At 45.0% G+C, this 26,941-nt stretch overlaps 2 protein-coding genes across 3 annotated transcripts; one reads left to right on the top strand and one right to left on the bottom strand.

The window, feature by feature from the left end:
• The first annotated feature begins 6,325 nt into the window (after nucleotides 1–6,325).
• Nucleotides 6,326–15,258, top strand: lcp1 (lymphocyte cytosolic protein 1 (L-plastin)). Of its 2 annotated transcripts, XM_046839891.1 has the most exons (16): nucleotides 6,326–6,422; nucleotides 10,836–10,901; nucleotides 11,669–11,832; nucleotides 11,930–12,053; nucleotides 12,131–12,263; nucleotides 12,361–12,442; nucleotides 12,617–12,782; nucleotides 12,905–13,047; nucleotides 13,141–13,236; nucleotides 13,369–13,564; nucleotides 13,670–13,748; nucleotides 13,842–13,956; nucleotides 14,064–14,197; nucleotides 14,378–14,498; nucleotides 14,581–14,705; nucleotides 14,835–15,258. In XM_046839891.1, the coding sequence occupies exons 2-16, from the start codon at nucleotides 10,841–10,843 to the stop codon at nucleotides 14,965–14,967; spliced, it is 1,872 nt and encodes a 623-aa protein (XP_046695847.1). In that variant the 5' UTR covers nucleotides 6,326–6,422; nucleotides 10,836–10,840; the 3' UTR covers nucleotides 14,968–15,258. The 2 variants fall into 2 exon arrangements, with proteins under 2 accessions (XP_046695847.1, XP_046695840.1); XM_046839884.1 differs by having other exon boundaries at nucleotides 12,905–13,236.
• A 9,321-nt stretch (nucleotides 15,259–24,579) lies between these two features.
• On the bottom strand, nucleotides 24,580–26,857 carry cnot11 (CCR4-NOT transcription complex, subunit 11). The gene is made up of 7 exons (XM_046840151.1): nucleotides 26,332–26,857; nucleotides 26,004–26,168; nucleotides 25,770–25,922; nucleotides 25,475–25,680; nucleotides 25,165–25,367; nucleotides 24,998–25,094; nucleotides 24,580–24,885 (listed from the first exon to the last, which is right to left on the bottom strand). Exons 1-7 carry the CDS (start codon nucleotides 26,651–26,653, stop codon nucleotides 24,688–24,690), a joined length of 1,344 nt encoding a protein of 447 aa, XP_046696107.1. The 5' UTR covers nucleotides 26,654–26,857; the 3' UTR covers nucleotides 24,580–24,687.
• Between the last annotated feature and the right edge of the window lie 84 nt (nucleotides 26,858–26,941).

Here is a 26,941-nt window from a genome sequence, read left to right as displayed (position 1 = left end):
CCTGCAGCCGTGTTCCGTCATTGCTGAAACACTGAACTTTTCGACATGGCAGGTCGCGGAGTCTTGTGGTCGTGTGGTCTTATGAAGAAAGCAGTGCACTTGTTGATATTTGGAAATATTCTCAACACATAAAAGTATTTGTTCTGTTTTCTCAAAAACTGAAGGATAGGGGCTACAGCAGAACAGCACTACAATGTCGCGTACAAGTGAGAAAGTGAATTCAGAAGTCATCACAGCAGAAATCGTGACACTCAAACATTACTAGCGCTTTATGTTAAGGAGCCACCAGGGGGCGCTATGAGAGTCCATACCCTAAAGAGAGACAAGAACAAAGGCCAAAAAAATGCTAAATATACAGGAACAAGACCACAGTACACATACAGCAGGGCCGGGTTTAGCCAATTATAGTAGTGTGGGCTTGTACAAATAATTAGAGGGCAATTAGTGGTAGTGCCCCAAACACCTAATCCAGTAGCCCCATGATATTTACACAATTAGAAACTAATCTAATTTAAACTAAAACTGAAGTGATAATAAAAACAACTTTGAAAACTTTAAACCTTTAACACGTAGTTGCAAAAACCCTGCATAATCTTGTTTTTATCGGATCAGATTAGTTCTCAAATAAAATCAAATCCTAAATCAGATCATCAAACCTCATTTCAAACTTCAATACAAAATCAGAACGTTCAGAAACGTTTGCACTTTTAAAGAACTTTTCCCAAAGACCGTATCAGAACATCATATAACAATTTATTTTTCCGCTTTTTTATGTAAAATTATATTTTGTTCCTCACTTTATTACTGTAAAATCAAAAGCAACTTTTCAAGCAGCTAAAATTTGTATTGTTTATCAGTTATATCCCAATTTCTTATGTGCTGTCCATCCATCTACAGCATTAGTCTCCTGTTTCTGTTGGCAAAAACCTTAACGAATTCATCCACGTCTAAAGTATTTGTTATGGATTCCTCATGGGGAAGGATCTTCTACATTTCTTTGATGTGATATGGTGAGATGACAGGGGTTTAGATTCTTGACTGAGTTGGAAGGAACTTTTATATGTTGAAGGCACAACAATCCCCGGATCTACAGACATGATCATGTGTGCTACCAGCAAGGATACAAGGAGCGTACATGGCAAAGGTACACACATCCTTCACTCAAGTAGAAGTACAGATACTCATGTTTTAAAATACTCTGGTGACTACTGTTTTGAAAGTACAGATATTTGTGTAAAAACGTAATGAGTGAAAGTAAAAAGTTGATACCAGAAAAATCTACTTAAGAACAAAGTATTTGTACTTGATGTTCCCTCCTCTGGTACACGACAGAAGCTTTTATTAACTGCACAAAAAATACAAACTGAGAAAAGCAGACGATCGAAGCCAGTATGGAGCTGAAGCTTGTAAGTGTGTCGGACATAAATATGTTCTATGATTCAGGGGCGGGGCCTTGTGTGGGGGGGGCGGAACTTCATGTATGAGTGGGGCTTTGTGGAGGCGGGGCTTGATTGGGGCGGGACTTTGTGTAGATCTGGTGCAGGACTGATCACTGTTCATTGGCTGTAAGCTGCTGCCCAAACAATGGAAAGTGGAAAAACATGTTGTGATTTTCAGGGTTTTTTTTTCACCTTTGGCTAAAATAATAAAATCAAACTTTGATTGGGTGGGCAAAATGTAAATTTGGGCGGGCTAAGCCCACCCCTGCCTACCTGCGGTGATCCATGACACGTGCAGGGTTTGAATAGTAATGCAGTTATAGATTTCTGGTCACCATGAAAATGTTGCCGTTTAAAAATCAGGTGAGATGCGAGGAACAGTGTACAGAGAAACAAGGAGGAACTGCATAATCAGGAATAAGGAGAATGAGGGAATGTGAGGAACTGCACTGTGAGGAATTGGGAGATGGGAGGAAGTGCTTTCTGAGGAACTTTCTCAGAACGAGGACGCGAGGAACTGCAACGTGAGTAACAGAGAAATGCGAGGAACTGCATTTAGACATTTCTTTGGCGTTTAATTTGTTGGAATAGGTATAAATCTAAAAAGATGGTACTTTTCACACCACTTGATATTTGTTACACCATCTTCTCCTGCCTTCTACAGCTGCACACATCCTGTCACGATATCACGTCTTCTTTCACACGTGTAACCAACATCTAATCAAGTGTTTGCTTGATCTCAGGCAACTGTTATTTCACTGAGTCTTACGATTCTAATTCTGAAGAGACACATCACAGATGTAGCACCTGATCAGATTAACACTTTATTTATTTAACCCTGTGTGTGTGTGTGTGTCTGTGTGTGTGTGTGTGTGTGTGTGTGTGTGTGTGTGTGTGTGTCGGAGGTTGCAGAATGACAGCAGCAGCACCTTAAGGTTGCTCGGCTCCCTGATCTCGGCTGGGATTTCCTCCCAACCTCAGGCCTCCATTTCACATACCTGCAGAGAAAGAGAGAGAGAGAGAGAGAGAGAGAGAGAGAGAGAGAGAGAGAGAGAGAGAGAGAGAGTGGGAGGCCAACTTAAAATATAAAACGATAAAGGAATTGACATTTCAATGTGGAATGAACTTGTACTAGTTTCTGCTCGAATAAGACAATGTCTGAGTGTCTTTCTGTCTTTTTTAGGTCACTTCAAACAATTCTTCAAATAAACAAGACGAATACAGAGGGACACTGGTGCATTGTGTGAAAGTGAAGTGAAAGAAGAACATGCAGAAGTGCTGCGGTTCCTCTATTTCTCTTCATTTCCCAAAACAGCGCCTGTAGACTGAGCTCCCGGTGTGAGTACGATACAATACAACTTCTCTCTACCGCCCCTTTATTCAGCTCAGACAGGAAGCGATTGACGGACACCGCGACAGGTATTTAATCACCTTGCTCTCTGATTGGCTGGTCTGGTCTGGCCTGGCTCACTCTCTGACTGAGTGGGATTCCGAAAGTCTGTGGGAGGAAGTGTGTAATGAGGGAAAGGTAAAGAGTTGACAATTTGGTAAGACAGGATGTTTAAGGTTTGTTTGGAGGAAGACATACAGGCAGCTCCAAACTATCAGCTTTAATTTGATGCCACGATCCAAATCAGGTGAACTGTGAGACTTGTGTATCTTTTGTATGAACAGCATTTCACCCCGAGGCCTTCAGTGATGTTCTACCTGAATCAATCCACGTCTTAATACCACCATTATGATGCTACGTATTAGGGATTTTCACACGCAGGGATCTCATACAGTCAGAATGAAAACTAAAGGAAAAAATACAACGAACACAATTCAACACGTCTCCTTTCACTGGAGCCACAACTGCACCTCCACATACATCATCTCCAGCAGAAGCAAAGATATTCACCCCGGGGTTTCCTGCGTTTTTTCCGTGCTTTACGGGTTTGCTGTGAATTTGAAATGATGGTAAAATGTTCGGGAAAGAAAACACAAAATTATAAGAAAAAAACGTAACAACTGTTTTAAACAGTTTCTGCGACCTTCAATCACGATGTCCAGCTTTTCTTAAAAAGTCCATCTTGTTGTAGGAGTATGTGATCAAACAGTTTCTTCTCCTCTGTCAGCTGTTGTGAAATGAAAAAACAGCTATTCAATCCACACGAATATATTTGAGATCGCGTCGTTTGATACAGCTGCGATTTGCGCTCTCTGACCGTCCGATCAAAGGACGTGAAAATGCCCACGTGTTCTGACGCCTCGAAGTGTGCAAATTGCAGTCTGATTGGTTACAGCAACAGCTTCAAGCAACATCAAATGTATGTTAAAGAAATCTCACATTGCTGCCTTTACTGCAACACACATTGTGACAGCTGAAATTTGATTGGCTAGAAACGCTAACTTATATAAACACACAATTGTGCACGAGAGAAACGCTATGAAATGAAGAGTATAGACAACTAAAGATATATTAAAACGTGCATCAGTGGATTCTGATGGAGTTCAGAGATTGCTGACCCTCACGGCCCTCCACTGTTCTATACTAATGAATTAGATGCAGCGTTACCGCTACACCGGATTCCCAAACCCTGTTCCAGCGTGCATCATGAAGACATGGTGTGAAGGTTAGATGAAAGAACCTAAGTGTCCTGCAAAGACCCCTGACCCCAGTGAACACCTTAGAAATGAAATGAACCAAAATCTAGGTCTTGCTACAGACAGAAGCGGTGCATTAAAATATTGGACTTTATTAGGGGGACTTTGGAAGGTTCTGTTTGTGTGCATCACATTTTCAGGGGTGTATAAACGCGTCATTTCACACTGGGCTTTAAGACGATGTATCACTTTGGCGTTCTCCATATATAGCTCGATCTCTAAGCCGTGTAAGATTTTTCTCCGCAGTGTATCTGAAACTCCGTTGGCCGGTGCTTGCTGTCACAATCTGACTTCTTGTTTTTAAAGGAAACAACATCAAACTATGGAGTCAAATCACAGCTACTAATCCATTTCATGAGGACGTTAAGCCTTCTCAGAGGACTGGAGTTATAACCCCCCTGCTTGGTGTCCTTCACATCATGTCTGAAAGTACCTGAACAAACTTCCACAGCATGAACCAAACCCCGGGGAGATTTTGAGAGGAAGTGAAAGAAGTCACATAAAAAATCGGATCGAGATGCGACCCGCTACAACACGTGACTAATAAACATAAACGCTGGTGTGCTTGTGGACTCACTGTGTGATGGGGTGTGTGATGGGGGAAGTGGCCTCCTCAGGAACTGGACCACATTACCTGTGGTAGAAATCATCAACTATAAATAGCACAAGGAGAAATAATATATCCGTTCTTCAATTTTGGATGGTAATTTTTTTTTATTAACTTATTTATTACCTGTAAGGATCTTCTCCAGCGAGACACTTTTGGGTTTGTTTCCAGAAACCACCAAGCTGCAGCACTGCTGTAACACTGTTTAATTTATTTATTTCAAGGATTTCAGTGAATTTCAAACATATTTTTACACATTTATTTTATCTTTTAATATTTTTTACGAAGACGTGAAAGACGATTTGTCTGATGTAAACAATAAACAGTGAACCAGGTCTAAAAAATAAGAGATAAAATGTCAAAAAGTAGACAGGTTGCCAGATTTGGTTCAAATCACTCCTAACTTTATGGAACCTTGACTACTATAGTCCTAAATATTTGTAATATTGTACTTATAAATAAATCTTCTCCTGTTGCGAGCGTTTCTTACTCATCTGATCTATGATCTGATTCCGTACCCTGACCTGAGAAACTCAAATAATGTTTTAATATGCGAGGAATAAAAATAATCAGCGGCGTGATGCAGAAAGGCCTGCTGAAAAAAATACGCTAGAAACCGTCACAGACAATCTAACGGATTCCACTTATAACATCATTTAAACCATTAGCTTATTAACACCACCACCACCAAATTTCCAATGTATCTGTAGCATGTTTGTGTTTATCATTAAATCATTATCACCAAAGAAACCCAGCATTAAATCATTGAACCGGCATAGAAATGTTTAATGGTGTCCAGTAAACACCAACAGTTTATTATTGGTCTTTAATAGTATCTTATAGAACATACTACTAACACAAAACACCAAATATCAGTCACACGAGTACAGTTTCCATTCAATCAATAGCTGTTTTATTTTTACTGTTTCCACCCCAACTAGAATTATTTCAGCAGTATGCTGAATGAAATCTGGAATAGGAAATCTATTCGTAGTGAAATCAGCATTAAATGAATTCTCTTTGTTAAATAATCACCCATTATTTACTCTATGGATGATTTGTTACTATACAGACAATAATGTATTAATATCGCACATGAATATACACCTCGGTGTTTTGATCAAAAATCCCAATCAATTCAATACACATTCGTAACAATATTTAAAAGTTTATTTGTTAAATCTTTTGTGTTTTTTATTAAAACCATTTCTACGGGGTTTAGGAGCTCAACCTATAACTAATTTGGAGGCTTGTTTGTTAGTTCCTGTTTTCTGGGTCACATGGAATTTTGAGGACTAATACACACTAAAAACAAAAGAAGCAAAAAACACCGTGTAATTCTGAACTTTACAGCCAGAAATCCCCCGATTTCTTGGATTTAATTTAATAGGAGGGTCAATGATTTTTTCACAGCTCAAAGTGATTGTAAACTTTTGTAGACTCGGTTCAGGTCGTGTGAAACCGTAACGGGTCTGATCGAAACATCAGAGTGTAGAACCTTAGGCCTGGATGTGATGGAGAGGTGACATTTCATAAAGTGCTACCTTTGCAGAGCAGATTGCCTTATAAAGCCATAAGAGTTACGTTCCTGTTTTCGCTTTACTGTCACTTCCTTCCTCTCTCATTTGAATAGATCAGTCGTTCCTCACTGCTCTGCACACTGCTTGTGTGAAGCGGACTAACAGAGAAAGAGCTAGAAAAAGAGAGAGACTCAGACTTGCCTTTCTCAGGTAAGAAATCAACTGCAATCAATAGATTAGTGTGTGTATGGAGAGTGTGTATGTATATTTTTATAAGTATATAATCCTATATATATGTATGTATGTATGTATGTATGTATGTATGTATGTGAGTGGGTGTGTGCGAGACAGAGAGAGAGAGAGCGAGCTCATGCATATCTGAAAAAAGGTGCATGGCCTCCATATGCTCCATGTGCTCATGTTCTTTGTGATGTTCTTCACGCCCTTCATGTTTTACAGTGTTTTATTTTTATTTATATTTTTGTTTAATGATTGACTTTAGCATCGCTCTCAATTCACGGTCTTGGCCTCGTCGATCGCCTGCGTTAACGATCGCAATCTAATAGGCAGGCGAACACACACACACACACACACACACACACACACACACACACACACACACACACACACACACACACACACACACTCTGACAGTTTCCAGTCTATCTTAAACTTTAAACTTTACCGTTTGTTACATGGTGTGTGTGTGTGTGGAGTACATCTGTATGAAGTAGAAGTTAAAGCTTTGCCTTGCAGCCAGAGCTCTAAAGGAAGTTGCGGTTAAGTCGCTCTCTCAACATGCATCGCCTCTACGATCATCTTCGGTGCCGAAACCATGGAGTAGGTGTTCTGTAGAAACATCACCAGCGGACAGACGAGATCACAAACCGGATCACTGTGAGCTGTGGCTCCTAGGGGTGATCAACGATCAATAAAATGCGCTAGTCTTTCACTGCATATGTTTAATGTGAAATTTCCTCAGAACGGTGAAACTTTATGATCTGCATGTGAGGAGATTGTTTGAATTGCTGCGGTGATGCACAGTGAAGCAAAATCATGGTTCCTGGTCAAATATAGCAGTAATTATTAATTATTATTATTATTATTATTATTATTATTAATTATCAATGCAGTTATGCAGCAGGTGTCGGAGCACCCACGAGCACCTTTTTCACGTTCCTAACATCATATCCTCGGCTGAACTGTTTCACAGCGATTCTACAGAGCCTTTGTGAAGGCCTCATGGCCTTTAGCCATCTTCAGCTTTGCTCATTTCCCTCACGCGAGTGAAGCGTGAGGTAAAATCACTGAAAGAACAAGAGAAAGTACCATTTTATCAAGCGCATGCAAAGGTCCCTTTTTATTATCCGTCATCGGTTCATGGACGAACGCAACCGAGGAGGCGAAAAGGAAGAAGATTTGCATATTTCGCACCGCATTTTAATCAGCGTTTCTACAGCAAAAGGCCTTTTATGGGTTTAAATCTCGTATGAAGCGATGGAGGAAACGCAGCGGGGATTAAACGAGAAACTGGCAACACGCAGCTCTGAACGATAAAGTAATATATTGGAAATCTGAAATGCGAGACACTGCAGAGTGTTTATTCAGAATGAACACCTCTGCTGCAAACAAACCAGGAAGTCGGGCGGAAGTTCTCAGAAAGCGGCGTGTTCTTCTGTAAGATTTTAGACCGCCGCCGTTTAGACTGCAAACAACTCGCAGAGAAAAATATATAGATCCAAAAGCAGAACAAAAAAAGCAGAAAGCTGTTACCGAGAGCCGAAGCCATTTTTTCCCTTTTAAAGTGCCTCTGTAAACCGGAGAACGAGGAGGCCACGTTTTCACTTCCGCTTTGGTTAGCTTGCCGTCTTTCTTAAAAAAAGTGACCAGGCATCTATTTATATATTCATGTGCTCATATAAGGAACAACACGAATAACAAGCATTTTTCTACATCCTTTATTTTATAGTCGGTGATGCAATAGATGTGTAAAAGCTTCGTTTCCACCGAGCTCTTGAAGCAAAACCCTATCAAACGATTGGTACCGATCTCGATCTCGATCTTTATTACGTCCTTCTGCAAAAATGACATTCAAATAAACCGAAAGGAACTCGTTAGGTACAAAAATCAGTGTGCAGTGGAAAAAAAAAAAGCAGACATTACTCATCGCCTCCTGGCCTAACTCGAAAATAAACTCGATGTCATCGAGTCACTGTCACAGAGGTCTGCAGTTATCCGTTAAAGGTTACAGCACGGATTCTGAACAAAATATCAAAGAAAATTCCAGCAAATTCAGTTTTTAGAGCAGACGTCCTGCTAAAATCACAGAACAATTGATAAGGATCTGTAAGGAAACGTCGTGTAGGATCACCTTTCAATATATCTCCATGGAAAAAAACAAAAAAAACCCACAGTCCTCCATTTTAATGTATTAATACTATACATTAATACTGTAAGAAGAACACAAAGTTGGCTGAAAATGGAATGTAAAATTAAATCTATTTCTATACAATTATTTTTCTATTCATTAACTTCTTCATAAGAATATAAATATAAATAAATACTACCCTTATAAATGAACAACCTGAAAGTAAAAAAAAAGATGATATATATAAAAGATCTTATCTAGCTTATCTATAATCATCTTTTTATCTGTAATCATCTTTTTCTGGACTTAAAAGCAGAATCTGATCTAAGAACAGCAACATCCAGTCTATCATCAGTTCTTTTCTACTTCCTGACACTGTGAGTTGCAGTGTAGCTACTGATTCATCTCTAGATATGATGAAAAAGAAGAAGAAGAAGAAGATGTGAAATGAACAATAATCCCACAATATATCCTGATCCAGAAAAAGTTCTGTCCTGGAAGCTCTCAGCATCCTGAGATCTCCTGAGGTCTCTTTTAGTCCTGAGATTTAAAGTGAGCACACTTTGGTGAATAGCAACCAGCGCTAACTGATAACGTGCCACTTCCTCAAACTGCTGAGCGGTTGTGCTTGGTCATGAAGAAAAAAATTCCCCAATGTGAAAATAGACACTTTCTGCATAGCTTGAGAAACCGCTGCAAGAAGAGAGGAAACGCATGCGCACACACACACACACACACACACACACACACGACATGACCAACCACTCAACCTCAGCCTTGAGTGATGTAACTACTTATGGTACACCCTTCCTGGTGCATATTTAATCTCCTACATGTCCAAAAGTATGTGCACCCCCTGTCCCTTGATGCCCGCTGAACATCTCATTCCGTATACTCCACCTCCACTTCACTTCTCTACCACCAAGACTTTCACTAGACTTTGAGAAGTGGCTGTTCGCATGGGCGTAAATCCCCATTTTTTTTTAAACATCGCATTTTCTATTGTGAAAAATAAATGTATGTATACCTGAATAACAGTTAAGTAGAAAAAACCAAACAAACGCAAAAACTGCATTTAGAAACGGTTGAGTTTCCCCCCTCCCCTTCCTCACAGTGGTTTGACCCACTGCTTGCTTTCTCAGTTCATCTCACCTTCTCTACACACACGAGTCAGGTGTGTGTCTGCGGCCCAATTAATGTTTAACTCCATTAACTAGGGGATTTTATTCACTTTAAATAAAGCGATTCTCTTTAATGTAGTTGATGCAGACTCTCTTTAATGTAGTCGATGCAGTTCATAAATCAGTTGCGGCACAAATGCTGATTACCGAAGTAATTTTCCATGAATCTGCTCTATTAGAGATTAAAATATGACTTATCTAGTGAACGTTAGCTTGTTTACAATAGCTTGTAGCATAGTGCACTGCAACTAACACTGCAGCTAACACTGCAACTAATGTACTAGTGCACTGCAGCTAACACAACAAAGCCGTTTCCCATGCAGTGTTTTATTTGGGACGACTTGGAATAATGTTAATTTAACATTAACACACAATTAGCATATTGTTTATCTGTGCATTTACTAAATGAGCACTGTGCTACATCTGAACTGACCCCACTGTATTTTTAGAATCAATTTCTATTCTGTTCTTAAGTGTCTCAATTAATTTTTAATACAATTTTAAACCTTTTGTTGTTGTTGTTGTTGTTGTTGTTGTGATTATTCTTTCATGATAGTTTTACTTTCTTTATGTAAAGCACTTTGAATTACCATTGTGTATGAAATGTGCCACAGTATAAATAAACCTGCCTTGCAGTGTCATAGACTAGATAAAAAAAGCAAAACGGAAAATGTATCGTCCCTCCCTACCGTTAAATGAAATTTACGCCCGTGGCTGTTCGTTATTCATTTATCATTAGTATGATGGTTGGATGTTGAGTAGGGAGTCTCCAGTTCCAGTTTGCCCAGTGGAGTCGAGGAGGTCAGGGAGCTGTGAAGGACACTCTTCCTTCTTCCACTCGTAACTTCACACGGCCTCATTTTACAAACAAAGGTTTATTTTTTAAACCTCATTTATTAGGGAAATCGTACATGGGTGTTCTGTACAACAACATTAGGAAAACCATATTTTGTTGCGACGGTCAGGGGTGCGTATATTTTTGTCTGTAGAGCGTATTCGGATTTGCACTTTATTTCTCCGTGACGTTGGCATCAAAAGACACGTGTTAAAATGTAACGTTTTGTTCACGAACAGCAACGATGGCCGGCTCAATTTCGAACGAGGAGATGGAGGATCTGCGAGAGGCCTTCAGCAAAGTGGGTGAGTAAGAAGTTTCCTACAGTTACAGCTTTTACTGTACCTCCTTTCATTTCCCTCGGTTTTAATAGAGGCAGAGAGGCACGGGCGATACCACGGTCCCGTCCTGCCGAACCTTCAGGAGAAATCACGAATTCTGTGACATAATCGACCCGGAAACGTCCAAAACTACCATCCCGTTAAACTCGACAAACCACGCAAACGTGCCTTTCGGTCCTGAATTTGCACGTCGTTTACTTTTTTAAGACTCTGTACTCCACCGGTTCTCCACCATCCTACAGTAGATAACGTACAGGGTGAAGGTTCACCGCTCGCTCCCTCCGAGACTCGGCCGCGTTTCCGACCCGGCGCCGCATCGCTCCGCTCTCCGAATACTCTTCCAAATACTCTTTCAAATACACTGTGAAATCGTGGTCACAGTAATAATAAGAGAGAAATTAATAAACTTCTCTTGGACTTCCAGTGCAAATTGGGATATTTTAAACTTGTCCAAAATGAAGTGAGTTACAGAAAGTGTGAAGTGAAAAGACGTGAAAAGTGTTAAGTAAAAAAGACGTTTGTGAAAGATAAGCGACCTCCTGTTTAACAGTCACCATAAACGAACGCTCGTTTCCTCAACGGATGTCAGAAAACGCTCAGGAGAAAGACCGAGTTCTCCGACACGGGAGACTCGTTCCGTAAACGTTCCACGTCGGCGACGTTGACAGTCGCAGGTTTTCATTTGAGAAAACGTTTTTTAACCCTTGGTGTAAAACTCACTTTTCCTCCAGACCTGGACTCGAACGGTTACATCAGCACGGACGAGCTGAACGAGTTGTTCAAAGCGGCCAATCTGCCCCTGCCCGGGTACCGAGTCCGCGAGATCATCCAGGAGCTCAGTCGGACCATGGACCAGGACAAGGACGGGAAGATCACGTTCGACGAGTTCGCAAAGGTACGTAGGGCGCTTTTTGAATCGAATCGAATCGAGAGAGAGAGGTCAAAGTCGAGAAAGTTTACGACGTCGTCGGTTCGTTCGTCCCTCGTTCCAGGTGGTTCACGGGCTGAAGAGCTCGGAGGTGGCCAAAACTTTCCGCAAGGCCATCAACAAAAAGGAAGGGATCTGCGCCGTAGCGGGAACATCGGAGCAATCGGGAACAAAGCATTCATTTGCGGGTCTGTAACGCACACGGGCACGGACATGTTCTATGGACCTGTGAACACAGTTTGTATAATATATTGTGTTTGTGCAGAGGAGGAGAAGGTGGCATTTGTAAACTGGGTCAACAAGGCCTTGGAGAACGACCCCGACTGCAAACACCTCCTCCCCATGGACCCGAGCACGAACGACCTGTTCACAGCGGTGGGAGATGGCATTGTTCTCTGGTACACACACACACACACACACACACACACACACACACACACACACACACAGTGCATTATGTGTGTCTATAGCTGGTGGTTTGGTTTATTTTTACAGTAAAATGATCAACTTGTCCGTCCCCGACACCATCGATGAGAGAACCATCAATAAGAAGAAGCTCACACCTTTTACCATCCAGGTAACAAACACAGTTCCCCATACACACACACACACACACACACACACACACACTCCTTCTTTTGCCTTCAAGTAAACTTCATCAAAGTCATCTTTGACTCAAATATTCAGTATCTGTACACTGTACTGTGACCATTCTAAACACTTTTCTCTGTGTGTGTGTGTGTGTGTGTAGGAGAATCTAAACCTGGCCCTGAACTCATCCTCGGCTATCGGCTGCCATGTCGTGAACATCGGAGCAGAGGACCTGAAGGAAGGCAGGCAACATCTGGTTCTTGGTCTTCTGTGGCAGATCATCAAAATCGGCCTGTTAGCTGATATCGAGATTACCAGGAACGAAGGTATACACACACACACACACACACAGCAATCTAGATTAGATCCATGTCAAATATGCACCGATTTTATGCACCGATATCAGTACACACCGTGTGTGTGTGTGTGTGTGTGTGTGTGTGTGTAGCTTTGATTGCTTTGCTGAGGGACGGTGAGAGTCTGGAGGATCTGATGAAGCTTTCCCCTGAAGAACTGCTCCTGCGATGGGCCAACTATCATCTGGAACAGGCCGGAAGCCCGAAAATTAACAACTTTAGCTCTGATATTAAGGTAAGACACAAACAAAAAACCATCCACAAGGATTCCAAAAATGTAGTTTCTTTTCATTTCATAGCCGAACGTTTGCGTTATTCCCTTTCCCAGGATTCCAAAGCGTACTTCAACATCCTGAACCAGGTGGCTCCAAAAGGAGACGACGAAGGAATCCCTCCTATCGCCATCGACATGTCGGGACTGAGGGTAAAACGACACGAGTCACGCGACCGCGGAACCTAAATTCAGCGACGACACAACTCGCACGAGCGTTTCTGTTTTTTGCGGCTTTGCGAATTCGACGATTCTCCCGTTAACAACGTCTGCGTTCCTCTACAGGAAAAGGACGACCTGATGCGTGCGGAGGCAATGCTGGAGCAGGCCGACCGTCTCGGCTGTCGTCAGTTCGTCACGGCGAACGACGTCGTGCGAGGAAACCCCAAACTCAACCTGGCTTACGTGGCTAATCTCTTTAACAAATATCCCGCTCTGAAGAAACCCGAGAACCAGGACATCGACTGGAGCTCCATCGAGGGTGAGTCCGTCACGACGCGACGTTCTCCGACGTTTCGTATCGGGCGAGGTCACGGTCACCGGTTTTGTTTCTCTTCCCGATACGACTCTTTTTTTCCTCCCGCAGGCGAGACCAGGGAGGAACGCACTTTCCGTAACTGGATGAACTCTCTCGGAGTCAATCCTCGCGTCAACCATCTCTACGCGTAAGAAAACCCGATAAAGACGGAATAAAGACGAATAAAGACGAAGGATAAATAGCATTTGTGTGTGTGTGTGTGTGTGTGTTTGTTTTATAGGGACCTGGATGATGCTCTGATCATCTTCCAGCTGTACGAGAAGATCAAAGTGCCTGTAGATTGGGACCGAGTGAACAAGCCTCCGTATCCCAAACTCGGCAGCAAAATGAAGAAGGTGAGCGCCACACTACCGTCGGAGCTTTTAAACCGATCGGACCGGAAGGCCTCGGTGAACTCTCCGCTAAAACTCGAAACGTTTGTCTTTATTTTGTTCTTCGGCAGCTGGAGAACTGCAACTACGCCGTGGAGTTGGGAAAGAAAGAGGCAAAGTTCTCCCTGGTGGGAATCGCCGGGCAGGATCTGCACGAGGGCAACCGCACGCTCACTCTCGCTTTGCTCTGGCAGCTCATGAGGAGGTGAGCCTTTTCGAGCGTCCCGGTCAAAAAAGGTCTTTTTTTCTGTCGGATGTCCGAACGTCGCCGTTCGTTTCGAAAGTCTTTGGTGAATAATCGAAGAAGAGTATAGACAAAAAAAGTAGGAAAACCGAATTTAATTAAGAGAAAGTGAGCCAATTTTGGTTTGATTCGAACGTTTAGGTACACTCTGAACATCCTGGAAGAGCTCGGAGACGGTCAGAAGGTCAACGACGACACCATCGTCCAGTGGGTGAACGACACGCTCGCGCAAGCCGAGAAGAAAACCATCACGGGTTTCAAGGTACGGACCGCGCCGTCTCCGTCATCGCGAACGCGATCGAAAGACGAGTCGAGAAAGTCGTGACCGTGCGCGTTTATTGCAGGACGGAGCCATAAGCGACAGCGTGCCGGTGCTGGACCTCATCGACGCCATCCGGCCGGGCTCGATCCGTTACGATCTGGTCAAGACCGAAGATCTCACCGACGAAGAGAAACTCAACAACGCAAAGTACGTTTGTATTTATATATTTTTACGAAAATCTCATCGGATCAGAGTTTGTTTAAAAAAAGGCCCGTAGCGTCGCATCGTCGTACCCGAACCTGACGCGTTTCGTCCTTTTTTGTGCGTTTCATTCAGGTACGCCATCTCCACGGCCAGGAAGATCGGCGCTCGAGTCTTCGCACTTCCAGAAGATTTGGTGGAGGTCAAGCCCAAAATGGTGATGACGGTCTTCGCCTGCCTCATGGCCCGAGGGATGAAGAGAGTTTAGAACGAACAGCCGAGCGGAAGAAATTTTATATTTTTGATGTGCGCGTGTGTATGTGGGTGCGTGCGTGTGCGTGTGCGAGTGCGAGTGCGAGTGTGTGTGTGTCTGCTTACAAAACAAGCTGTTGTTGTCCATTTCTTCATTACTCTGTATTCAGTTAACGATCGGGGAAGCGAGGAGCAGCGACGGCAGGTCTTTTTCCTCGCAGACGATAACAAACGTCGGACGCCGACGTTCTCGGCCGGCCGACGTCTTCCAAAAAGCGATTGAATAAAATTGATGGTTTTCTATTAACCCGTGTGTGACTCTCAATTCCGCCTCCCGTGCGTACCGACACTCGAACCGAACACCGCGAACACCGCCGCGAATCAAAAATAAACGCATCTCGACATGTTTTCGGCCAGAGCTATCGATCCTTCGGAGATCCGTCGAACGGTTCGAGGCCGTTCTCGTTCTCGCGGGTCGTGCGTACGTCGGGAATTTATCAACGGGAAGCGTACACCCGAGCCTGAACCTTTTGCGAGGGAATTCCGTCCAAAATTCCGGTTCGGAAATTAAAATATTGGCATGAAAACAGCTTGTGCGTCCTATAGAATACTTGTATTTGGAATTAATTTCACTACAATTATGAATCAAATAAGCAGATTCGTAGGGCTGGGTGATACGGCCTAAAAAAAATAATAATTTATGAGTGTTTTTAAATGTGGAACATGATTGAAAAAGCACCTGAGGTTTTGAGTGATTTTGCCTTTACTTTTCTCCGAAACTCCACAGTAAAATGAGATAAAATGTAAGAGAGCAATAGACAGGGACACTGTAAATTAGAAGTATTTGAAAGATTGAGCAAACCTATAAAGAAAACTGTTTTATGAGTGTTTGAATGTGGAACATGATTGAAAATGCAGTGATGCTTGGAGTGAATTTGCCTTTACTTTTCATACAAACTTCTTACACAGTAAAATGAGTTGACATTTGAAATAAGAATATAATAGACAGGGAGATTCTAAATAAGAATTATTTGAAAGATTGAGCAAACCTCAAAAAATGTTTTACGAGTGTTTGTCTCGTTCATTTCGTAGGGCCCTTCGTTCGAGGCGCTGCGGTAAACCGGCGGTACCGCTACCTTTGCTCGCAACAGCCTTCGACGCGAACTACACATTCGGGTCGATCGATAAAATCGATTTACCGCCGTTGGTGTTAAGACGGTTTTCACACTGTTTCACACACATTTCTTTGTCTGTTCGGTGTCTATAGAATATTTACGAAGTTAGTCCGTAAGGTAAACGGGGAGTCCTTATCTGGGCTAACACATCTCCGGCCAGTATATCCTCTCGTCTAAACAGGAAACGCGTTCAGGACGGCCTTTTCTCCGTACGTGTATGTATACGTTCCGCTTCTTCCCCGATATCGGAAAGGCACTACGGGCATAGCGGGTCGTACGGAAAACCTCTCCAAGAATTAAGTTTCGTTCGGGCACGATAAAAATCGACGGTTTGGGTGTCAGAAGCGGGATACATTCGGCAATATCCGAAAGGGAAATCACGCGTCGAGGTGAGTTTCGGGGCGCTTCCTTGTTTGCGGGGATTGTCCCGTGTGCCAGCCGATAGGGCTGCATGTGTGTTTGTGTCTTGGTTATGCATTAATTGTTTAATCGATGATAATTTCCTTCGGTGGGATGATTTTGTCGCGACATCGGTTTCCTCACCTTAGATGTAAGACGCAAGATCAGAAGACGATTTTTTACGGTCTGTCTAATATAGGCTGGATAAATAAGAGAATAGCCAGACACCGTTTTAAACAAAGAAAACGAGGAGTCACGGCAGGTTTTGATCACTTTTGTAAAGGATTTGAGACTCCTGCTCATGGAATGCTAGTTTGGTGATCCAGATGATATGTTCATCGATGCAACGATCGCGGGTGTCGGATAAAAGCGCGTCCGAGAGAGACCGTTAGACAAAGGGGAAGATTTAACGCTACCAAAAGCAATTGAAATCGCCCAGCAGTTTGAACTGTCACAAAAGCAAATTAAAATAGTCAGAGAAGAAGAATCTCAGGTGCAAGCAGTGAAGGTGAAAACAAAATACCAACCAGCAAACAAGAAAACCTTTCAGAAAAATCAGACAAAATTTGTGCAGAAAGAAATACATGCAAATCGACCAAAAAACTGTCCGCGTTGCGGTAAAAGAAAAAGAACTGCACTGAAAAAGAAAAGAATAGAGAAACTTTACGAGATGGTTAAAGATGGATACATCACAAAAGTTAGCCAAACGACCGTGTGGATGAGTTCAATGGTAGCACGAAGACGAAGTAAGGACGCGACCGCATCCTGGCGGTCACACGCGGTCGCAACCTTCGGCATCTTCGCAAGAGCACGGCAGCTGCCGACGAGTTCCGTCGCGGGCTTAACGACGATCGAGCCAAAGTTTGTGGATCATCCTAATTCATCCCAAGCATCACCTGCAGAACTCAGGACTGCTAAGCAGACATTGTCAACTGAGCAATATACTACCAGACGAGGCAGAGCGGTGAAGCCTCCAGACAGGCTACGCCTGTAGTCAGGGAAAGGCGTGGTAAAGACGCCTTGTGGAAGCGACGTGCTAGCAACCTCTCCTTCCGACAGTGCACGACGTGTTAAAATCCCAGACAGGCTACGCCTGTCAGAGTTAAAGAACAAACACTGCAATGTTTAATACTTGTAATGTCTGTGTATATATACAAGTGATTATTTTAGCATGGCAGTGTTTCTTTAAATGCCACTCGGGTCTCCGTAGTTGATGTTTCGACTCCTCCCACTTTGTGTCAGTTGCATGATTTTACATAGGCGATATTGTCCGAAGTATCCAGAAGAATCCGCGATAATTTCTTGTTTTGGCTTTATAGTCTATTCTTTTCTCCTAACTTACAAAATTTGCGATCCGATTGGAGAGACTGGATTACCTTTTTTGTTTGAAGACTGCGTTCCCCGGTGCCTAGCGCAGCTGGATTGTCTAAGTGTCATGTGTTGCGTGTATCGTCTGCGTGTTAAGTGTTGCGTGTCTGTTGTTGGAATTGTGCCGGTTATTGAACTATTTCTTATTTAGACCATTTGGCATCATGGAGTGAAATCCTAGAGATTTAAAAGCCGCTAGAGGTTTCTACTATGCGCAAGGTTAAGTTAACCGACGTTCCGGCCTCGGCACAAAACTAAACAGCGACAGGAGATGACGTGTCACGTGACGGCGAACGAGGCCCGACGAGCAGAATTTACCCGAAGCTTATAAAGTAAAGTAGAAGTAAAAAAAAGTCAACGGAAAAATACGAGTAAAATTCGGTATTCCGTCTGTATTTGTTACATGAGGCCACGTCAATTTAGTCACGCGTAACGACTCGCACGTGTCGTAATTCGGTTCGCGGAGCGCCGCCGAAAGGGTGTTTGGAGGGGATAGGATTGTTTGTGCTTTTATTTTGGTTTTGTTCTGTTGTGTGCACCTTCGATCGTCTTGTTTTTGATTGCTCTTCTCTTGAAGGCTCTCTCTTTAAAATCCCCTGACCAATTTATCGACTCTATTAAACCATTGTTGAATAAAAATGCCTGATATGCACCAAGCTACTGGGGGCAGGGTTAAAATGATTAGTTGGAATGTCAAAGGCTTAAATAATGAGGTAAAGAGTGTAAAAGTGTTTTCTCATTTAAACAACCTAAAAGCCAACGTATGTTTTTTTTTTACAGGAAACTCGTTTAAAGATCTCTCGCCACAAAAGCTCGCCCAGGTCCTGGGCGGGACAGGTCTTTCATTCGGGATATAATTGTAAAGCTCGAGGTACCGCCGTCCTGATCGATAAGAATACCCCGTTTAGCCCCTCGAATGTTATTTCAGATCCCAATGGTAGGTACGCGATTGTCTCGGGCTCCCTTTATAATTGCCAAGTCACTTTGGCAAGCATTTATGCGCCTAACTGGGATAATCCAGACTTTTTTATGAAGCTTTTCTCTAAACTTCCAGACTTTATCAACTAATTATGGGAGGTGACTTTAACTGTGTTCTTAACACTGTTTTGGACAGGTCATCTCCAAAATCGGCTCTCCCGTCCCGATCTTTGAAGATAATTAACTCTCCTCGTTGACGTGGAGAAATTATTTCTCACTCTACTCGTATCGAGAGACTCCGTAACGAGAGGCTCCTCGGACTCTCCGAGCAAATCGGCACGTCGGATCGGGATCGCGCGAGTCACCCGACTCCTTTCGCCGTGTAACGAAAGGGTCTCCTTCCCACCGCTCGAGCCGAACGGCTTTCGCTTGAATCGCGACACCATTTCGACGAGTTTGGCGGTAAACCGGGTAATACAATTGTAGTTAATCCCAATTACGATGATAGGCACATGGAGATTAAACAGCTGTTGATCAGTCCCACTTATTCGAACCATTTTTATACGTTGCCAGAAACGATGCCACGTTTTCTTCATGCCTCCCACACCACAGGTATGTTAGATCCCATCCACTCTTGCATTACGGCCAGAATTTTACACCGAAATGGGTGAACTAAGGAACGTTCCCAAATCATATGCAAATAAGTACCCTCTCTTTCCAGCACAGATTATTTTCCGCTATACCCGTTCTGTAAAGCCTAGATGGTGTATAATAATATCTATGTACTACCTTGTAATGAATGAACCTCCCTCTAGCTTCCCTTATGTTCTTACCCACATTAGATATGATGTACAGCCGATCGTTTTCATGGATATCTATCCCAGAGTCCTTTTGCCAAATAGTCCTCAGGTTCTCACAGGTATCAGCATTTACATCGAGCATCGATTTGTAACCCCCAGAAGCAGTCCGAACTACATGCGGCAACTGAAGATAGGTATAAACGGGGTCATGGCTCGTATTGGATTTCCTTGACCCCCAATATTATATTTTCCCGCCAATTCAGAGTATGACATAAAAACGCCATTTTCCTACAGATCACCAATCACAGTTACCCCTTTAAGATGCCACTGTTTCCAAAACACACTTGCTTTACCTTTAAAGTTCACTTCCGGCCCCACGCGGCCCTAGTAAAAGTACTTCCGTCTTATCCGAGTCGAGCGGAAGAAAGTTATTAAGCGTCCACGGCATAGCATGTTTATGAATGATCCTCGAAGGAACACCAAACTTTACCTCATAGAGTGTGGAGAACTCACCGTTTACATCAACAAACCGATAGCGATCGGTCAAATAAGACCCGAGCCGAGAGAGAGCCGTTCCCTTTATTCCGACAACGTTCTCGAGCCTAGCGAGTAGTACAGTGCGATCGGCGGTGTCAAAAGCTGCACTGAGGTCGAGCAAAACAAGTAAGGGGAGATTTGATATCGGTCTGTAGTCGGACAACCGAGTTTATTATTTTTAAAACGGGTTCGATCGTCTCTGGAGTTATCCGTTTAAAGAAACTCGTAGGCGAGGGATCGAGAACGCAGGTTGACGGTTTTGACGAGGCAATGAATGAAATGAAGTCATTCTCACGAACGGGAGTGAAGCTTTGCAGTCGATTGTCCGCTGTAATTACGCCGCCGTCTACAGGGTTACTTGTAAAATAATTTGGATTTATATTAACCGTCCGGATTTCTTGCCTGATGTTCTCCTGATTACGCTCGTTATTTTCTACGAGGGTGGAGAAATACGCCGATCTAGCAGCACCGAGAGATTTTCTATAATTGAAGAGGCTCTCCTTCCGTGCTATTTGAAATACCGTTCATTTCGTTCGACGCCGTTTCCGTTCAAATTTTCGAGCCGTCCGTTTTAAGGTGCGCGTACGATCGTTATACCGCCGTGCAAATTGTTTCTCCCCGATCATTTCGGTCTCGAGGGGAGCTACATCGTCTAGATCGTCTAGAGCTCTGCGGGGTCTGACGTAGAGAGCCGTCCGATATCGTAATTTCCGGAAGATCATCGATAAAACGCGCTGCCGTAGCGCGGTGACGCGGAAACGCAACGACTGAGGCAAATTCAGACCGTGGAATTATGACTACGTTTTTTTTGTCCGCCGCTACGAGTGGGTCCTATAACATTCCGATGAATTCCGACTGACTCTAGAACGGACACGACCGCTGCTCTTAGGGAGTCTTCCCGATGATCAAAATGAATATTAAAGTCACCAACAATTAAGGCTTTGTCTAAAGAATGGGTAAAGTAGGGCCCTGGGGGGTCTAGAAATAATAATTAGCGGGACCTGCTTTCGGACACTGAATATTTCATGTCGGTGTAAAGAACTTTGAATGTTTTACATTTTTGTTTGTACATTTTTTTTTTTGTTACTTTTGAAGATAGGGTCTGGAATGTTAACAGGTATCATCATGGATATATAATTGAACTGTGGAGCAATAACCATCTTGACAACATTGACTTTACCCCACAAAGAAAGTTTCAGCGGCGGCTCATGATTCAACATCGTCATATCCTCCGAGTTCTGTGTCAGTTTAACCCCAAGGTATGTCGTACCTTTAGGAACCCATTTAAAACCGAATCGGGTCGCTGTACGGGAGCGACGCGTTCTAGATATTGGCACAGCCTCGGACTTTGCCCAGTTTATTTCAGAGGTTCCAAAATAGGTCCTTATAGGTTATACTCGGAAGAACCTTGTCCGACCGCGACGCCAAAATTCTCGCCGACGCCTTGCAGTCCGCGTCGACGAGACTTACCGGTCTAAAATTATCTTTCTTAGGTATCAGTGTTATCGGTGCCTCCATGAAAGTACCAGGCAAACGCCTCGATATAGACTTTTTTTTCCCGGATCGGAGCCACTACATCAACATATTTCCTATGATATTCAGCCGGAAACCCGTCCGCCCCTGGCGACTTACCGGAGTTCGTAGAGGTGATTGCGGCTTTGACCTCCCCTTCATTAACAGGAAGGTCTAGAGCAGGGGTGGCCAACCGGTCGGAGACCGAGAGCCACGTTTTTGACCGCGGTACCGCAAAGGGCCACGTTATACACACGGGCACACATGAACATCACCCATCCCTTTCTCTTACACACACACACACACACACACACACACACCCCCCCCCCCCACCTCTGCTCAGCCAGATTTATTGTAAATGTCACACACCACCATAATGACAGAAATTGACTCCTACAGTTCTAAGACCACAGGACAGTCATTTTCAACAATGAACACACACACAAACTCTTAGTTTAACCAAGTCCACAAACAAAAATATAATCATTTACAATAGCGTTTTTCTTTTACTATACATGTTACTTAGTGGGACTTTTGGCATCCTTGCCTTGAACAATCCCCTTCCAATCTGCCTCGTATTCCGTTGTTGCCACTCGAAGCGATTCTTTCACACGGGGGTCGGTCGGAACAGATCGATGCTTTGATTTCACGTGTTTCAGGGTAGAAAACGCACACTTTGTTTGTGGGGGGGTTTTTATACGCGTGTTCACTTCGCTCGAGTTCCGTACGGTATTTTCGTCAAACGCGCATGCGCGTGAGACGAATACACCGCAGGGGTGGGCAATTAATTTTTACAAGGGGCCACGTGAGAAACCCGAATTGTGTCAGAGGGCCACACCGACGATAATATTTTAGGGACGCACCGAAATGAAAATTCAATTCAAAAGGCGACGAAATCCATCATTTTTCGTTTTATGCCTTTCGCCTCGGCACCACCGAAAACGTCCTCTGCAGACGGAGCGCGCGCGCTCGGATCGACTTTACTTTTCTGCGCCGCGTCCTTCTCGTATTTAGAACGGCGATCGGGATGTTTGGATTTTAGGTGATAAATTAAACCCGACTCGGAGAAACTCTTTGCGGATACACCCCGTCTCGAAATGTCAGCGTTGCACGTTTTGCAAATCGCTCTCCGCGCACCGCAGACACGTCGCTCTCATCCAGCTAAACGCGTAAATTGCGTTTCTGCCGTGTCGTTTCGGTGATTGAGGTATTTCCGAAAATTCTCGGTGCATCCCTGTAATTTACGATCGGCCTCATGCCAAGGTCCGATATACCGCAAAGTTTCCCAGTAGGGGCGAGCTCATTTAAGTCTTAAAAATACCGTATCGAACGTAAGCGAAGCGAACACGCACATTAAAAATCAAACACACAAACATCGATATGAACGTAGGAGCCGCGCGAAACCGAGCCGCGGGTTGGCCACCCCTGCTTTAGTTCTACAGAGCCTTCGAATCCGGAAACGATTTAGAAAACGTTTCGGTTCGGGAGAATACATTTGTCGCTTTTTCCTACCCGTCCGAAAAATTCAACCTCCCTAAAACCCGTTTTTTCCGATACCTCCAAATTCGCGATACGGTTTAAATCGTTGCATAGAGCGTATCGGACAAAGACCAAACTATCATGCCTCGACCTCTTTCCGGACGTCGATTTGAAATCGATCTCTGAACACTCGATCTTTGATATTAAACCGTGTCCCCTAACGGCATTATTCGGACCCGACCCCGCAAATCCCTCCTCGTCGTCCTTCGCGGTCAAACGCGCTCGCCTTTCGTTTCACGGTAGCGAAGAGACCCGTATTACCGAACGGGAAGAATCCTCACCCGCCCGGTCGCGACCATTCTCGTCGCGTTTAAGAGAAGATAAAATCCCGTTCTCTCCGTTTAGCCTTTTTGAGCTCTTTCCCTTGCCCCCTGCCTGTCGATGCACTCGAGCGCAAATCTTTTGTTTTCATTTGGTTTTCGTTTTTAATCGATACGTTAAGTATAAGTAAAATAGTAAAAATAAGGTATTTATATGTGTGAGTAGGATAGAGTCTGGACTGAATGTTATAAGTGTGTGGAATAGAAAAAGAAAAAAAAAAAAAAAAAAGGACAGAGAAAGACCTCGAGGGAGTTTAAGCATTTTTATTGAGATAACAAGGCGGGCGGGCTACTGCAGCTGCGGGAGACATGAAGGAGTAGCTCGGCCCAAGGCCGGGCGAAGGCACAGGAGCACGGTGGCTCGGCAGAGCAACGGGAGACGTAGGGGAACAACCGGTGGGAGACCAGTGCGAGGGACAGGGAGTCATCGTAAGATCGGAACCGCGAAAACGAGCGAGCCCGGCGGCAAGCGAGGAGAGCCGGAACTGGCGGTATTGTCTGCGAAGAACGACGGAGCTGAGCAAAAGAGACCAACAGAGACAAGATGTCAGACGGGGTAAAATCACGGTGACCGCTGGGCGCGGGCAAAAGGATAACGCGCACTCGAGAGAATAACTCAAATATAACCCGGGCATTCGCGGCTATCGAATTCAAGTAATATAATCAAGCACGCGTATACAGGCAATCTAATGCACCTACCAAATTAGAAAAAAAACAGAAAGATACGGCGGCTACAGGGTATAAACGCGAGAGTGAAACGAACAGTCGGGGGAACTTTTTGACTTTGGCGCGCTCTATCGTTTTTGACGTGCTGTTCATTTTGACGCGAAGTACCCATCTTGTATCGCGCTCGCTGGAACTTGCATGGAACAAAGAAACGTTGCTTTTACTCATCGGGGACCGAGGATCCTTCGTTGGCGGTTCGTGTCTATTACGCGCGCGTTTTTTTTCCTAGAATCGGCTGGGCATCGTCGGGACCGTTCGGTCCTTCTACGTCAGAGGTAAGAGAAAGAAAGAGCCAACGACAAAACACCAAACACACACACACACACGCACGTGCTCCGAAAACAAAATATTTATTTTATCGTCAACGTCGTTCGCGTCCCGTCAAAACAAACACGGGCAGTCCGAGATCGAGACGAAGCGCAAATCAAAGTCTTTGATTTGACTACTTTGCGGGTTTGCACTCGGCCGGCGTCTCTCCGTTGTCCAGCGTCTTGAGGAGGCGGAACAGACCGGCGGCTTCGCGGATGCGGCTGAACTCGATGCAGAACGCTTGCACCTCGATGAACAGGTCCTGCACGTTGATGATCTTGTTGCGGATCAGCGACTGAAGGAAAACGCACACCAGGCGCACCAAGCGATTCTGAGAGAGAGAGAGAGAGAGAGAGAACGACAGGGGGACACAACACAACAGTTTACCCTCGATCCCGTTCGTCGCGTACGGGAACGCTAAAGAATTCGAGGAGACTACCGACCTGCATGTACTTGTCCTTGATTTGCTCGCAGGTCGAGATGCAGTTGGAGATGTACAGGTGGACGAACTCGGGAGGAAGGTCCACTGCCGTCGTCAACCTGCGGCACAGACGCGGTCAGACCCGAAACGCGCAAAACGACGCGCGCGACGAAAGAGAAAGCGGCGTACCTGTTGACCACCTCCATGGAGTGCAAGGACATGTCCATGTTGACCAGGACGGAGAAGTATTCCGTGATCTGGCTGGAGGACATGAGTTTGAGCAACATCTCGATGGCCACCAGCGGGTTGTTTTCCACCAGATCGGGCAGTTTGGCGGGAGCGAGGCCGACGCGGTACACCAGCTTCGGGTCCTTCTCCAACTCGGCGAGCAGCTGAGGGAGAAAGAAAAAAAAAAACAACCGACAGAGAACGACGCGGTGAAACCGACCGCGGACCCCGACGTCCCGCGCCCCGGAAAAGGGAAAAGAAGACGACTCACCCGAGCCTGTCGGGACGCGGACAGGGGGCTCTCGAAGGCCTCGGCCACGACGCGTTTGATCTCGAGGCCGGCGGCGGCGCGGACGCACGCGGAGCGGTCCCAGCGCACGCGGTGCTCCGGCTCGGCCGGACTCAGCCACGCCAGCTCCGCCTCGCTCGCCCGGAACAGCGGAGGAGCCGGCCGGATCGGCTCGGGACGGAAGCGACCTGGACGCGGGAGAGACGAGAAGTCAACGGAGGGAAAACCCGAGGTCGGCGTCGCTAAAGAGACCGATCGATCGATCGAGAGCGCTCACTCTCCAGAGGCGGGCGCGGCCCCGTGACCAGCGAATCCGTGATCCGGTTGGCCAAGGAGCTGTCGAAGCCCGAGTGGGAGGAGTCGGGGTCCGGGTCACCGAGGAGACCGGGAAAACCGGCTTTGCTCTGGGTGGGCAGCTCCGACTGACGCTCTGAAACAAACAAAGGCGCAATCACGCAATCGCGCACGCAATCGCACCGCGCATCGCGCTTTCCGTGACGCAAACGCTCACCGGCGAGGGCGAGCTGCAGGCCGCTGATGTCGACCGCCAGGGGCGCCGAGCTCGCGTCCACGCAGGAGACCTGCCGCGGCGTCTTCTTGAAGAGTTCCCGGGGAGGAGCGAGCATCAGCTGGGACAGGAAAAACTTTTCGGGCAGAGTGACCGGGGGAAGGAAACCTGGACAAACGGCACAAACAAACGACGACGACGACGAGGCTGAGCTTAGGTTGAAAATGATGATGATGATGATGATGATGATGTTGTCAGAGTCACTTCATCATCAACAACAACAACAACAACAACAACAATAACAATAACAAGAGGAGCAGAAGGACCAGACCTGAGAGGTGTCTCTCGTGCTCGTGCTCGTCCTTGCCGGGGCTCAGCAGGTGCGCGAACACGGCGCAGAACGGGTTGGAGGCGAGCGGCTCGGTTCGGTACATCTCCCATAGCAGGTAGAGCGCGGCGAGGCGCTGCGCGGAACCCGGGAGCAGGTCGGCGTGCTGCAGGAGCAGAACCAGAACCGAACCCACCCGGAAGTGCTCGGCTTTACCGAAGCAGTGATGGAAGGCGCTGGCGAGGCTCTCGAACGAGCTGCCGGCGCACGCCTCCTCCGAGAGCAGACCCAGCAGCGTGCTCAGCTCCTTCGGCGCCAGAGTCATCGCTACAGCATTCCCCGCTTATTTATAGTCATGAAACGTTTTCACTGTGAGTCGAACGATGGTGAAGAGAAAACCCAAAAGACAATAAAAGAACAGAAAACCACTGAGTTTATTTCCGCCTTTATCCGCTCCGTTCAACCGGAAACACCCGGCTCGCACCGTTTACCCACAACCCCCTGCGCGCGCGTTCCAAAGTCCTTCACCCGGAAGTGTCGTTTATGAAAAAATTTTGAATTACTATTATAATACAGAAAAATGATTGCGGTATATATATATAAATATGACTGA

Source organism: Silurus meridionalis, chromosome 3 (assembly GCF_014805685.1).
Source record: "Silurus meridionalis isolate SWU-2019-XX chromosome 3, ASM1480568v1, whole genome shotgun sequence".
NCBI lineage: Eukaryota > Metazoa > Chordata > Actinopteri > Siluriformes > Siluridae > Silurus > Silurus meridionalis.
This window is presented reverse-complemented; position numbering and strand designations above follow the sequence as displayed.

Bases quoted from the DNA above. Each gene is read 5' to 3' on its own strand.
- lcp1 (XM_046839884.1), top strand. From the start codon at position 10,841: ATGGCCGGCTCAATTTCGAACGAGGAGATGGAGGATCTGCGAGAGGCC. The intron at 12,443-12,616 runs GTAACAAACACA...GTGTGTGTGTAG, and splicing joins TCACACCTTTTACCATCCAG to GAGAATCTAAACCTGGCCCT. The intron at 13,749-13,841 runs GTAAGAAAACCC...TTTGTTTTATAG, and splicing joins CGCGTCAACCATCTCTACGC to GGACCTGGATGATGCTCTGA.
- cnot11 (XM_046840151.1), bottom strand. From the start codon at position 26,653: ATGACTCTGGCGCCGAAGGAGCTGAGCACGCTGCTGGGTCTGCTCTCG. The intron at 25,368-25,474 runs GTGAGTCGTCTT...TTTCTCCCTCAG, and splicing joins CCGCGTCCCGACAGGCTCGG to CTGCTCGCCGAGTTGGAGAA. The intron at 24,886-24,997 runs GTCGGTAGTCTC...TCTCTCTCTCAG, and splicing joins TCAAGGACAAGTACATGCAG to AATCGCTTGGTGCGCCTGGT.